At 41.1% G+C, this 14,855-nt stretch overlaps 1 protein-coding gene across 3 annotated transcripts in view; it reads left to right on the top strand.

Annotated features, from left to right (window-relative positions):
• The window catches only part of PIKFYVE (phosphoinositide kinase, FYVE-type zinc finger containing), a 390,505-nt gene that overhangs the window by 53,864 nt on the left and 321,786 nt on the right, over positions 1–14,855 (top strand). For all 3 annotated transcript variants that reach the window (XM_077448459.1, XM_077448458.1, XM_077448457.1), the window contains exons 6-7: positions 8–212; positions 9,352–9,438. In XM_077448459.1, the coding sequence (XP_077304585.1) occupies positions 8–212; positions 9,352–9,438 (292 nt within the window). The remainder of the gene's footprint in view (positions 1–7; positions 213–9,351; positions 9,439–14,855) is intronic.

The following is a 14,855-nucleotide window of genomic DNA, read 5'->3' as shown; positions in this document are numbered from 1 at the left end:
CCTGAAGGTGATCTTCGGGCTTGTACCTACTGTTGCAAGATTGCCATAAACTATGCACACTCCACGGACAGCCATGTCATCGGGGAAGACCTGAATGTTTTGTCTGAATCCTGTTCTGTTTCTGTATTGGATCCTGGAGAACCACGCACACCAGTGGGAGGAAGAAAGTCCAGTCGCAATATTTTTTTAGAGGAAGACCTTGCCTGGCAAAGGTAGGTTGTGTTTTTTTTTTTTTTTTTTTTTTTTTTTTAAATCTCAACAGTTGTCCGTGTGTGTGTTCACCCCAAATAATAAAAAAAAAAAAAAAAAAATCATTCCTTTTTTGTCTGGTACTCATGTAAACATAGATTGCTTCTGAAAATACAGAGCGGAACTCAGAATATATCCAAAAAACACTCCCTCAGCGCTCACGGTACAAATAACTCAAACAGTAGCAGCTACTATCTTCCCAATTCAAAATGTAAACAATATGTCACAGAAAAAACAATGATTAATTTCCTAGAGACTAGCAGCGCTTAAATTAGTATGACACTTATGACCAGTGTCTATAAACACCCATCATATAAAGATATTTTTACAATAAAAATATTTATTAAAAAAGTTTGTTCAAAATCAGCACTTACAAAATTCACATCTGTTTAAAGCTCTTAAAATTCGATCCTGCGGTGTTCCTGGTAAGGGTAGAGTGACACACGTCCGTCTAGTAAGGAAGCTGCGTGGCTACACCCTGACGTGTTTGTCAGAGGGTGTGGCCACGCAGCAACCCTCATTAAATACACCGCCGCTACGGAAGACACGTTCCTCAGCGGTCATGTGCTGCCGGACCGTTTACGCTGCTCGTCCAGAACTGTCAGCAATGTATGCAATCCTCCACAGACACTAACCAATGGGAAAAGCATCCTAAAGTTACTTTATACAAATTCATAATATTCTTACAATGTAATAGATAAAATGTGTTGTACAAAAAAAAAAAAAAAAAAAAAAAATATATATATATATATATATATATATATATATATATATATATATATATATATAACAAAATTCACTTCCATCTATCAATATAATAGTCTCTACACACTGACCGATAAAAATCGCATGATCGATCACCACTTTATTTTTCAGTCTTAACCAAATAATACCGGACCATATCTGTACATCATGATGTATACGATGTGCAATACATTCCACTTAATTATTCATTAAGATTCCAATTGGATCAAGTGATTTTAGTTCGTATCAGTGTAAATTAAATCACATATACCACATAATTGATCAAATCTTATTTTTAACTAGACACTAAATATAATCACTCAACTATACAATGTTTTTTAAAATGACAGTATTAATATACACTTATGTACACTTTAAAGAGGAAGTAAACCCTGATGAGTTTACGTCCTCTTTCATTCCCTGCAAAGTATAATGGATTACTATGCATCGCATAGTAATCCATTATGTGTTACTTACCTGACACAGGAGCCAGCGATGTCACCGCTGTCCCCTGTAGTCCGGCGCATTCATCTTTTCGGTGGGTCTCGCTGCTCCGCCGCTGTCATTCAGCGAAGCCGCGATGACGTCACTCCCGCGCATGCGCACGGGAGCCGCCACGCGCGGCATCTTCGTTGTTGAAGGTGCCGTGCTCAGTGCGCCTGCGCACCACTGTAGGTTTAGGAGATATTTCTTGGACCTACAGGTAAGCCTTAATCTAAGCTTACCTGTAGGTCAAAGTGTGTTGTGTTTATAAGGGTTTACAACCACTTTAATATTAAAATAGATATGTATATAATGGTGGTGTATATATACAGTGTCTTGCGAAAGTATTCGGCCCCTTGAACTTTTCAACCTTTTGCCACATTTCAGGCTTCAAACATAAAGATATAACATTTTTATTTTTTGTGAAGAATCACTAACAAGTGGGACACAATTGTGAAGTGGAACGAAATCTATTGGATTTTTGAAAACTTTTTTTTTTTAAAAAGTTCAAGGGGGCCGAATACTTTCGCAAGGCACTGTACATATGTTATCGAACAATTTCTTCTCTATGAAAGACGCATATCAATTGTTAAAGAATATACATGTAAAATATGTATGTCTTAAAAATCACTAATAAAACATTTTAAAATCTAGTTCTACATTCATTCCCTTTTGGACATAGTGTGTCAGCCAAAAATATTAATTTACTTTCACACTTCGCTAATTCCTGGACTTTATTGATCCACACCATTTGGGGTGTAGCTTCTCTATCCCCCCCAAAAAAATACCTGAAGGGTCCATATTATGTTTTGTTTTAAAATACAGAGACACTGTGCTCTTTATACCCCATTTTAATATTCTTAATGTATTCAAACACACTTTTTTGTTAAAGTCCATTGTGTACGTCCTATGTACAACGTAATATGTTGTACATAGGACGTACAAAATGGACTTTAACAAAAAGTGTCTGAACACATTAAGAATATTAAAATAAGGTATAAAGAGCACATTGTCTCTATGCATTTTAAAACAAAACATACATTTTGGGGGATAGAGAAGCTGCACCCTGATTGGTGTGGATCAATAAAGTCCAGGAATTATCAAGTGTGAAACTAAATGAATATTTCCCAAGGCGTCTTTCAGGACAGCACCTGAGAGATAGTGACTCCTCCCTCCTCATTAGGAAACACCTTCTTCCTCCAAACTTTAAAGGGAGGCACCTCCCTACCACACCTCAGTTATTGTTTCCTCCGGCCCGGAGGGAACATCTTTTGGGAGGGAGTCAAGGTCTCTTGGGTGTTCCTGAGGGACAGGGCCTTCCTCTTCCTCCTCTTCCTCCTCAGGGACCCGCTGTCCTCCCAACCTACCCAGGCCTCGGCAGCGGTAGCAAGCGGGCTCCTCTTCCCCCTCTTAGTGCTCGGAGAGAGCCGAAGATTCAGTGGCCCGCACGTTCGTAGGAACGCCGGCGCGTGTGCCGCCGACATGTTCTTTCGGCGGTCGCGCCGAAAACGACAGAGCGGGTCACTGGGTCGGCGAAAACGTAGTTTCCCGCATGGACGCAGGGGGGGAGGAGGGAGGACAGGGATCTAAACAGGTTAGCAGACTTCCTAAGCAGAAACCCTATTCGGGGAGTGGAATGGTCTCTAAACCCAGAGGTCTTCGCAATAATTGCCGGGAAATGGGGACTACCAGAGATGGACCTGTTCGCCTCAAAGGAGAACGCCCAGGTTCCCCAGTTCTTTTCCCTGGACAGTCGCGATGGGTCACTGGGCACAGATGCGCTAGCATATCCATGGGAATTCCGTCTTTGCTACGCTTTTCCCCCCATTTCAGTTAATTCCGTTAATTTTAAGAAAAATTCAGAAGGAAAGGGTGCCAGTTATACTAATCGCGCCCTTTTGGCCAAAGAGGGCCTGGCTTTCGACCATTCTAGGTCTGTCAATCAAGCCTTGTTGGCATCTATTCCTCAGGCAGGATCTGTTGTTGCAGGGCCCAGTAAACCATCCAGGAGTGGCCAGCTTGGCCCTCACAGCCTGGTTTCTGAAAAGCAGCTCCTTAGGAGCAAGGGTTTTTCCAGCCGTTTGATCTCAACCCTTTTGGCAAGTAGGAAAAGGGTTACAGGGGTCATTTACTCTAAGGTTTGGAAGCATTATAAAACGTGGTGTTTTTCAGCCGCCCAGGTGCCAGGGAGCCTTGTCTCCATCTTGGAGTTTTTACAAGATGGAGCAGACAAGGGACTAGCAGTTAGTACCCTGAAGGTGCAGGTAGCGGCACTGACAGTGTTCTTAGAAAGATCTGTGGCCTCAGATCCGCGGGTGATCAGATTCTTTAGAGCTCTCGAGGTCTAGACCAGCGCCTATTAAGGTTTTTCCTAGATGGGATTTGTCGGTAGTCCTACAGTCTCTAACAAGGGGTCCTTTTTGAGCCCATTGAGGAGGCGCCCCTTAGGTTTCTCACATTAAAGACCGTTTTTCTGATTGCCATTGTCTCTGCACGCAGGATCAGTGAGCTAAATGCTCTGTCAATTAAAGAACCGTATCTGTCCATTTTTCCTGACAGTTATTCTTAGAACAGATGCAAAGTTCTTACCGAAGGTAGCTTCAGTTCAGAACCGTATACAGGACATAGTACTTCCAACCTTTTGCGTTTACCCAAAAGGAGGTAAGGAGACTCTTTTCCACATGTTGGACATCAGGAGGACTCTGTCGAATTATCTAGAAAGGTCAGAGCCGTTTAGATTCACTGTACTTTTTTCAGGAAATTAAAAAGGGTTTCCAGGCTTCTAAAGTTACTTTAGCTAGATGGCTGAAATTATCTATCTCGGAGGCATATTCCCAAGCAGGGTTATCTCCTCGGGCAGGAATTTGTACACACTCAACCAGGGCTCTAGCCTCTACATGGGCAGAGAGAGCTGGTGCCACCCCTGAGCAGATCTGCAAGGCGGCGACATGGTCGAGTTTTCACACACTTGTGAAACATTATAGACTGGACCTCACATCGGCCAGCGATCAAGCGTTTGGCAGAAAGGTCCTGCAAGCTGTTGTCCCGCCCTAAGGGGTAAGTCTCTGTTATCCTCTCAGGTGCTGTCCTGAAAGACTCCTTGGGAAAGACCAAGTTAGACTTACCGGTAACTTGTTTTCCAGAAGTCTTTCAGGACAGCAACATCCCGCCCTATTGTATTGTATTGTATTATGCTACGCTGTGACTAACGTATATGCTTATGTGTTCCAGCCAGGGCCGGAGGTTCTCTTCTACAACTGAGGTGTGGTAGGGAGGTGCCTCCCTTTAAAGTTTGGAGGAAGAAGGTGTTCCCTAAGGAGGAGGGACGAGTCTCTCAGGTGCTGTCCTGAAAGACTTCTGGAAAACAAGTTACCGGTAAGTCTAACTTGGTCTTTTTGGCTGACACACTATGTCCAAAGGGAATGAATGTAGAACTAGATTTTAAACTGTTTGTAATTTTTAAGACATACATATTTTACATTTTATATTTTTTAACGATTGATATGCGTCTTTCATAGAGAAGAAATTGTCCGATTATATAATTGTGTGTGTAAAATTAATGTGTGTGTGTGTGTGTGTGTGTGTGTGTGTATATATTAATACTGTCCTTTTTAAAAAAACATTGTATAGTTGAGTGATTTATATTTAGTGTCTAGTTAAAAATAAGATTTGATCAATTATGTGGTATATGTGAATTTATTTACACTGATACGAACTAAAATCCCTTGATCCAATTGGAATGAATAATTAAGTGGAATGTATTGCACATCGTATATATCATGATGTACAGATATGGTCCAGGTTATACTCATGCGATCATGTCCTTTTTTGAGTCATTATCAATAAAGGATATTAGGATAATTGAGTTATGACCCTGGTATTTGGTTAAAGCGGTAGTAAACCCGCACATTTTTTTTTTTTTACCTGCAAAGCAAAAGGCATAGTGAGCTAGTATGCACCGCATACTAGCTCATTATGAAATACTTACCTTAGAACGAGGCCCCGACATCTGGCCCGATCCACGCCGAGGGAGCTGACATGCTCCCTCGGCGTTTCTTCCGGGTATCGCGGCTCCGGTGCTGTGAGTGGCCGGAGCCGCGACATCGTCACTCCCGCGCATGCGCACGGGAGATTTCATTCCGGCCGGCCACTGCCGGATTTTCAGGCCGAGAATCCCCTTGTGCGCATGCGCTGCTGCAGTCAGCGGCGCATACCGAGGGGAATATCTCCTAAACCGTACAGGTTTAGGAGATATTTTTTTTTTTTTTTTACCTACAGGTAAGCCTTATTATAGGCCTTATTATAGGCTTTACTGTAGGTAAAAGTTAAAAAATCGAGTATACAGCCACTTTAAGATGGAAAAATAACAAAGTGGTGATTGATCAGGCGATTTTTATTGCTCAGTGTGTAGACACTATATTCTATTGATGGAAGTCAATTAATTTTGTCATATAAATATATAATTTTTTAATTTTTTTTGTACAACACATTTTATCTATTACATTGTAAGAAGATTATGAATTTGTATGAAGTAACTTTAGAATGCTTTTCCTATTGATGGGTGTCTGAGGAGGATTGCTGACCATTCTGGACGAGCAGAGTAGGTCGTCCGGCAACACATGACCGCTGACCGCTGAGGGATGTGTCTTTCGTAGCAGCGCTGTATTTAATGAGGGTTGCTGCGCTGCGTGGCCACGCCTTCTGACGAAAGTGATGACTGAAATGCGTAAGTGCGTAGCCACACAGCTTCCCTACTAGACGGACGTGTGTCACTCTACCCTTCCTGGGAACACAACGGGAGCGGTGTAAGGTTATATCTGATCGCGCGTCCTGTGAATTTAAAGATCTGCTTTAAACAGATGTGAATTTTGTGAGTGTTGATTTTGGAGAAACTTTTTTTAATAAATAAAATATAATGTGGACGGGATTACGCTACATAGTTTTTTATCTTCCTGATTGAATGTGCAAGACATATTGGGGGTGCTTGGTTAAGTGAGGAATCGTACCTGGTTATATGATGAGCGCTCAAACCAGCCGAGTCTGGTAAGTGCAATAGCCATAGGGAACCACACAGGAGGTGTGATGGTGGAGTAATTGCCATTTGTGAATCGCCTATTAACACTTGTTGCATGATTTTCTGACAGTCATACTCCCTTAATAATGAACTGTACAGATATCTTTGGCATGATTCAATGAACTGTTTTGTCATTAATCTAATTTTAGGAATTAATGAACGGTTTACTGCTAAACACTGTGATCTGTATTGGGTTACAGTGAGGTATTTTCTCATATTAACCATTTTATTTTATTCCATGTAATTTTTATTGTAAAATCTTTATATGACGGGTGTTTACAGACACTCGTCATAAGTGTCATACTAATTTTAAGCACTGCTAGTGTTCTAGGAAATTGATCATTGTGGTTTTTTTTTTCTGTGAAAGATTGCTTCTGCGTTTGTGTGTGTGTGTCATACTTCCCCCAAATTCAAAAGTAGCCCATTTTGGGAAAATGTTTCCATAGTGTACAGCCATTTGCCTGTATGGGTGGCTGTACACCAGGGGTGCCCAACCAGTGGCCCGCGGAGCCCTCTGATGTGACCCACGTCTTCCTGCTCTGGGATGGTGGTTTGGCAAGCCTAGATCACAGTACACTCCAAGAAACGCAACTTTTTTTTCTGCTCCTAGACGCTGGACCTCAAACGCTAATAGTCTAAAGTAGTGAGCATGGACACATAGAAGAACACTATTTAGCTTCTAGGTGCAGAAAAAAAAACACTAGTGTGCATGGAGCCTTAGTTTCCAGCTCAAGAGCTCAGTCTCTCTATGTATATTCCTGTATCCCCATCCCTAGCTCAGCAGTAGATTTTACCTCCTGCCATCCCCAACGTAAGTATCTTTGCAAATGCTACAGCCATCTCATCAGTTAGGATTTCTTTGAAAATGTTCTTGTAATTTGTGTACAGTCATAGTATGAGCACAGGCATCCACCATGTAAAGGATATTTTGTGTACACAGCCGTTGATCTGTGGAGTAATATAATCCTATAAGCCAGAAGAAAGCTGTTTACAGTGCAGTAGATATGTATAGCATTATTATATGAGAAAATCACGGTGAAAGCACATGCAAACTGTGCATTGAGCAGCACTCTACCTGTTCTCACTACTTAAACATGCACTCATCTTGTCCAAGTTCCTTTTTAAATGAGAAGAGTGCCAAAGAAGGCAATACTGTATTTTTAGTTACTTGAAATCTGACTTCAGGTCTGTGCCCTGCCCATACCATTACACTGACCAATCCAAAAACATCAACAGTCATGACTATCAACCTGATTGGATGGAGGACTAGTGGGTAATGTAGCTCTGAAGACTGTTTGCACAATATGCAACATACTAGTAGATCATATTTCTGATCATTGTGGTTGTAAACTGTTATTTTTGTATAATCTTGCATATGAACATGTCATGTGTAATTTAATCATGTTTTCTATATTGTATTTAACGTACATTTTACTGGGTTTTTCTATTACCAAATTTCTATTGATTTGAAATAAGAATTAAGTGGGATACAGAAGGGTTGGGGTAAGTAACTAAATAACGCATCTAAAGATTTGGTGCTAGCAAACCAAACCAATATAATTAAAGAATGAGCTTGGTCACAAAAGAAGAAATGCCTAGTCATGGTCAAGGAAATTAAGACGTTTCTGGAGTACATCTTTTAGCGAGCCAATGGCCCTAAATAATTGCCAGGCCCTGTTATGAGGGAGGATCATTGGGATATTGGTGCACAATATTCTAATTGAGGCTGGAAAAGTTCAGGATCTTGAGACGGATGGAAGTGGGAGGCCTGGGCAAAGGTGTGGAGCCATGTCAGGTCTTTTGCAGTTGTCTGTCGCTGTCTAGGTGTGTGGCTTTCACTATATATATCTATATCGTTTAAAAAAAAAAAAAAATAATAATTGCTGAAACCCATGGAGCAGTTGGATGGATAAGTAGGTATTAAGTCAGACGTGCAGGAGTTTAATACCAATAAAGGAACACTTTATGTTTTGGAGAGCAAGGACCATGGCACGCTTAGCACTAATTGACTAGATATCCACTTGGTTGTCTTCAATTTGGGTAGATCCAAGCTCCTTGATCCTTGACAAGTGTTCAGGAGTTTTATACCATTAGCGGAACACTACCACATTTTGAGAGCAAGGACATTGGAGCTTTTAGCACTACTTGACTAGATATCCATCCAGCCATCTTCAGTTAATGTTGGTAATCTACATTTTGGAATTGTCTTCATACATATATGTAAAAGAAAGGGACTTCAAACTATGGGTCAAAGATTTGGTGAGAGCCAAATGAGGTTGAGGATGGGGTGAAATCTACTGCATTGAGAGAGTCACATTAAGGGTATTTGGTGAGCTTGTAGAACAGCAACAGGTGCTATTTTGGCCAGTTTAAATGAGTTGAAATGGTTTGCAAGTCCTAGTTCCCCATTCTGCTTTGAATGGTACATAATGTTCTTAAGGCCTTGGTTTAGATTGTCCCTCAAATTTAAAGATGTCATATTGCAGAATGCACAAGATGTAAGAAGTAACATGAACAGGGCGAACCCTGTAGTAATAGAGGTTGTGGTAGGTGTTTTTAATGGCCCTGTTTTTCATTTTCATCGAAAGCCAGTGCTCGTTCAGCAAGGGGAATTAAAAGTACAAATATTTTCAGTCTAGGTTAGAAGTTATTGTTAAAGGTTTGTTAACTTTAATGTGGTTTTGGTATACTTATACTTATTCCTTGATTTGGCTCAGTCCTACTTCTAATATCTAACTAAAGTTATTTTTTATGGTTTGAAAAGTGATGATTGATCTTGCCTTCTCTTTGTGCTGGTTTAGCCTTGTTCACCAGGATTCTACCAAACCGCTGACAGCCCGTCTTACTTCAGTTCAAGAAGATCCTGGAAAGTCACCTGCAAGAAATCGGTGAGTAAAGAATTAACCTGCATATTGTCATAAGCCCCCTGGGCGCTATTCAAGTCCAGCGTGATGGTCCATTTCCATGGTTTCCAGTCCCTAAAGACTCTTTCGAGAGTGTTCCCATTGTGAAGGGCAAAGCCTAGACCCTTAAAAGACCCAGTGATTTAGAAAGGGTAAGACAAGGTCTCCTCGAGGGTTAACACCAGTTCCTGGCTTTTCAAAGTGTAGACCTGCAGTGCGGGAGCTTGCAATGTGGTTTTATAGGCAGGAGAGAGATTCCCTTTTTTATTGTGAATAATCTTCCTTTTTACCTAAGGTGGTCTACACGGTTTGGATGTGGTCAGGGCAGTCAAGACTCTACCGATCGGCCATGGCCTTTGCAAAACTGAGTTCCTCTTCCTCTTCTGCCTGAACAACAATTGAAATTGTGGTGCAAAAAAATGCACCATCCACATGAGGCCTCTAGCCCCCTTTAGATAAATGCGAAAATACACTTGTGTAGCATAGGTAGTTCATAAAATGTTCATAAGGAATGTATAAAAATCTCATTGAAAGGGTGTTGCACTTCAGTAGGCAAGGACAGGAATGGATCTCTGAAATTACAAAAAAGAACACAAGGGGGCAGCTAAGTGCAGCATCCAATGAATTTTTTTTTTTTTATGCTTAAAAAGGCAAATAAACTCTCAAAATCTAAAATCCTGCATTGGATGGGAATTGTATGCCAGAAGAGCTGCTTGTGATGGCAAACAGCATGTTGTCAGTAAAGAAACCAAATCCAATGTGTCAGGAAGTGAGGAGAGCCAGTGTGGGGCACCAGGCAGGATGTAACGTGTTTCAGAACTCCTAGCCAGTGTCCAATCACCTGCTGCTAGGCTACATGGAACCAATGGATAAGTCTCACACTGTACTCCATGATAAGTATTTTAGATCACAAAACCAAACTAATGTTGCTGCACCTAATGCGTGAATAGTGCTAATACCTCTTCAAATAAATGTGATATAGTACACTTGCCTTAGTGTTCAAATAAATGTGCTGGTTTCTCAACTGGTAATAAGCAAACAAAAATATAAATGTGGGCAAGGGTATCCTAAAATATCTCAATAGTGTGCTATGCAATACATGCATAAAGCAATCCTTTATCGCATTCAAAGCAGAGTTGTACAAACCTGAAAAAATAAAAATAAACCGTGGAAAAAATGTGTGCCACTCTTCTTTCTCAATCCTCATATATTCAGTTCATTATGCACTAAAAGAAGAATGGTAGTCAAAATAAAAAAAAAACACTGATGTAAATCTGTAAGCTGTTAAATATCTCACAGGTTGCTTATCAAAAAACTGTAAGGATTATCACATATTTACCTTTCCCCCTGCAGCCTAAAACTTTCATGTTAATTTCCGGTAATCGGGAGACATCTGTGCTTCCTCTTCTCTGAATGCGTTGTCCCGTTTTGCATGATGCCACTCTGTATAAACTACAACGTGCCATCATGTTATCATTGGGGGAATGCTCATACAGTCCATGAAAAGCACCGACATCGCTATCAAAGAGATCCCGCCAAGCTCTGCCCACTCCCCCACATGATTGGCCCCGATTTCCCTTCCTCAGCTCTGCCCACTCCCACCTATCCCTGAGCCTGTTCCTGTCTGCTTGGTTTTTCCATGAAACGGAAGAAAACAGGCTGAGAATTGCACATTGCAGAGTGAAAAATCTGTGTGAATTAAAGTATATATAAATAAGAAATATAACATTTTCTACAATTAACCCTTAGTTTTTTTTTTTTTTTTTTTTTTTTTTTTTTTTAACAATAAAAGAAAATTTGAAGCTATATTATACACATAAACCTGAACCCTGTGCGCTGCATAATGCACGCTCCTGAACCCTGTGCCCTGCGCTCTTCTTGATGAGTTGGCCTCGAGTATAGCACATCATGCAGCTCTTCCTTAGCAATGCTGCCTCCATGCTTTCAAAAAAGACATTATAAACATAAGGATCAGTGACTATTCTGCCTTGCACTGACAGCCACACACCTCAGATGTGCTGACTCTGTTTTACATAACACACGCCCATCTGTTATAGCTGGGTGTGTTATGTAAAATAGACTTGGTGTGATACAAGGCATAAGGACTGTGGGAGATGCAGAAGCGGGCCCAGTGAAAGAAAATGACATGCTTGCTCTGCTGAACTCCTCACACCATCACTAGCATTATACATCAGGAGTAATGACTGGGGGGATTAGAGGCCACAATTGCATCTAAATGGTAGGAACATCATAAATGCATTTGTATTACCACGTGTAATTTTGAGGTGCTTCTATAATAGTTTATTAAAATGATCATGTTGCCTTTAGTTGTACTTTTTAAGTGATCCACTCAATTGTGCTGGTTTCATTAAGAAGAAATACTGCAACTTCCACCATTCGATACTCCACTTTTGACCTCATGCCAAGTCAAATCGTGCTTTCCCACACTCTGACATAAGAAATAAGCCCCTCCTTCAATGCACTCCAAGGTATCCTGGGTTGTCTCACAAAGCCGACTGTGTCCCTTTTTTTAATTGAATATATCCTCACGGTGTAGTATGTTTTCTAAGGAGCATTTACCAAATTTATCGGTGTATAACACACGCCGGTATAAAACGCACACCCCAACTTTATTTAGGGAATTTTAAGGAAAAAAACTTCCATTTAAATGCCCATCAATGCAGCCTTGTCAGGTGTCATTTGCAGCCTTGTCGATGTTACTGCAGTTTAAATATGGCGCCGCTGAGATGCACAGAGCAGGTCCTGTGTAAATCGGCTCCTCTCACAGTCCCGCCCTATGATGGACATAACACAGGTCCTGGGCGTGACTGAGCAGAGCCAATATACACCTAGCCTATTTTACTCAGCTTTATGTCCATCGTAGGGCGAGACTGGGCGTGACTGCGAGTGGAGCCAAGCCTAGCCGAGTACACTCAGCTATGTATGCATCGGCGCCACTCACTCCTCCATTCACAATCAGCGGGGGGGGGGGGGGGGGGAAATCGGCAGAGATCGACGTATAACATGCACCCACAATTTTCCCCCTGATTCTAAGGGGGGAAAAAAGTGCGTGTTATACACCGATTTTAAGTACGGTATTTATTTGCACTGAAATTATGGTTAAGACAGCAGATACTATTAACAGTGGAGCGCAGAGGCTCCCGTGTCACTCCTGGACTTGGCAGCATCACCCAGCTTCACCCAATGTGTCATGGCCACAAGACTTCCTCAGGGGTATGGGGCCGGGTGCACATGCGTCCTAATATATGCTGGTGACCGAAAACTGCCATGGTAACATATCTCTCCTCCATCATATATAATTTATTGTAATTCTACAATCATTTCTTTCTCATTTGAATCCAGCTTAACATACAGTGCCTTGCGGAAGTATTCGGCCCCCTTGAACTTTTCAACCATTTGCCACATTTCAGGCTTCAAACATAAAGATATAACATTTTTATTTTTTGTGAAGAATCACCAACAAGTGGGACACAATTGTGAAGTGGAACGAAATCTATTGGATTTTTGAAACTTTTTTTAACTAATAAAAAAATGAAAAGTGGGGCGTGCAAAATTATTCGGCCCCCTTGTGTTAATACTTTGTAGAGCCACCTTTTGCTGCGATTACAGCTGCAAGTCGCTTGGGGTATGTCTCTATCAGTTTTGCACATCGAGGGACTGAAATTCTTGCCCATTCTTCCTTGCAAAACAGCTCGAGCTCAGTGAGGTTGGATGGAGAGCGTTTGTGAACAGCAGTTTTCAGCTCTTTCCACAGATTCTCGATTGGATTCAGGTCTGGACTTTGACTTTGCCATTCTAACACCTGGATACGTTTATTTGTGAACCATTCCTTTGTAGATTTTGCTGTATGTTTGGGATCATTGTCTTGTTGGAAGATAAATCTCCGTCCCAGTTTCAGGTCTTTTGCAGACTCCAACAGGTTTTCATCCAAAATGGTCCTGTATTTGGCTGCATCCATCTTCCCCCTCAATTTTAACAATCTTCCCTGTCCCTGCTGAAGAAAAGCAGGCCCAAACCATGATGCTGCCACCACCATGTTTGACAGTGGGGATGGTGTGTTGAGGGTGATGAGCTGTGTTGCTTTTACGCCAAACATATCGTTTTGCATTGTGGGCAAAAAGTTCGATTTTGGTTTCATCTGACCAGAGCACCTTCTTCCACATGTTTGGTGTGTCTCCCAAGTGGCTTGTGGCAAACTTTAGACGAGACTTTTTATGGTTATCTTTGGGAAATGGCTTTCTACTTGCCACTCTTCCATAAAGGCCAGATTTGTGCAGTGTACGACTGATTGTTGTCCTATGGACAGACTCTCCCACCTCAGCTGTAGTTCTCTGCAGTTCATCCAGAGTGATCATGGGCCTCTTGGCTACATCTCTGATCAGTCTTCTCCTTGTCTGAGCTGAAAGTTTAGAGGGACGGCCAGGTCTTGGTAGATTTGCAGTGGTCTGATACTCCTTCCATTTCAAAATGATCGCTTGCACAGTGCTCCTTGGGAAATCTTTTTGTATCCAAATCCGGCTTTAAACTTCTCCACAACAGTATTACAGACCTGCCTGGTGTGTTCCTTGGTCTTCATGATGCTCTCTGCGCTTTCAACAGAACCCTGAGACTATCACAGAGCAGGTGCATTTATACAGAGACTTGATTACACACAGGTGGATTTATTTATCACCATCAGTCATGTCCCACTTGTTGGTGATTCTTCACAAAAAACTTAGAATTTTATATCTTTGTTTAAAGCCTGAAATGTGGCAAAAGGTTGAAAAGTTCAAGGGGGCCTTTCGCAAGGCACTGTAATTTAACGTGTGTGTGTGTGTGTGTGTGTGTGTGTGTGTGTATATATGTGTATATGTATGTATGTATGTATGTGTATATATATATATATATATATATATATATATATATATATATATATATATATATATATATATATATATATATATATATATATATATATATATATATATATATATATATAAACACACACGGAATTGGCTGAAGCCATTTATTATCACTTATCTGTGTGTGTTTTACTATTTTTAAATCCTAATGGCAACAGAAACTACGCAAATGACCCTGATCAAAAGTTTACATACCCCAGTTCTTAATACTGTGTATTTCCCCCCTTTAACATCAATGAAAGCTTGAAGTGTTTTGTGGTATTTGCGGATGAGGCTCTTTATATTCTCAAATGGTAAAGCTGTCCATTCCTCTTGGCAAAAGCCTTTAGTTCCTATAAATTCTTGGGCTGTCTTGCATGAACTGTATGTTTTTTGAGATCTCCCCAGAGTGTCTCAATGAGGTCAGACTGGGATGGCCACTCCAGAACCTTCACTTTTTATTCTGCTGTAGCCAATGACACGTCGACTTGGCCTTGTTAG

This window comes from Lithobates pipiens, unplaced genomic scaffold (assembly GCF_037356315.1).
Source record: "Lithobates pipiens isolate NorthernLeopardFrog02 unplaced genomic scaffold, aLitPip1_a1.2 Scaffold_22, whole genome shotgun sequence".
NCBI lineage: Eukaryota > Metazoa > Chordata > Amphibia > Anura > Ranidae > Lithobates > Lithobates pipiens.
This window is presented reverse-complemented; position numbering and strand designations above follow the sequence as displayed.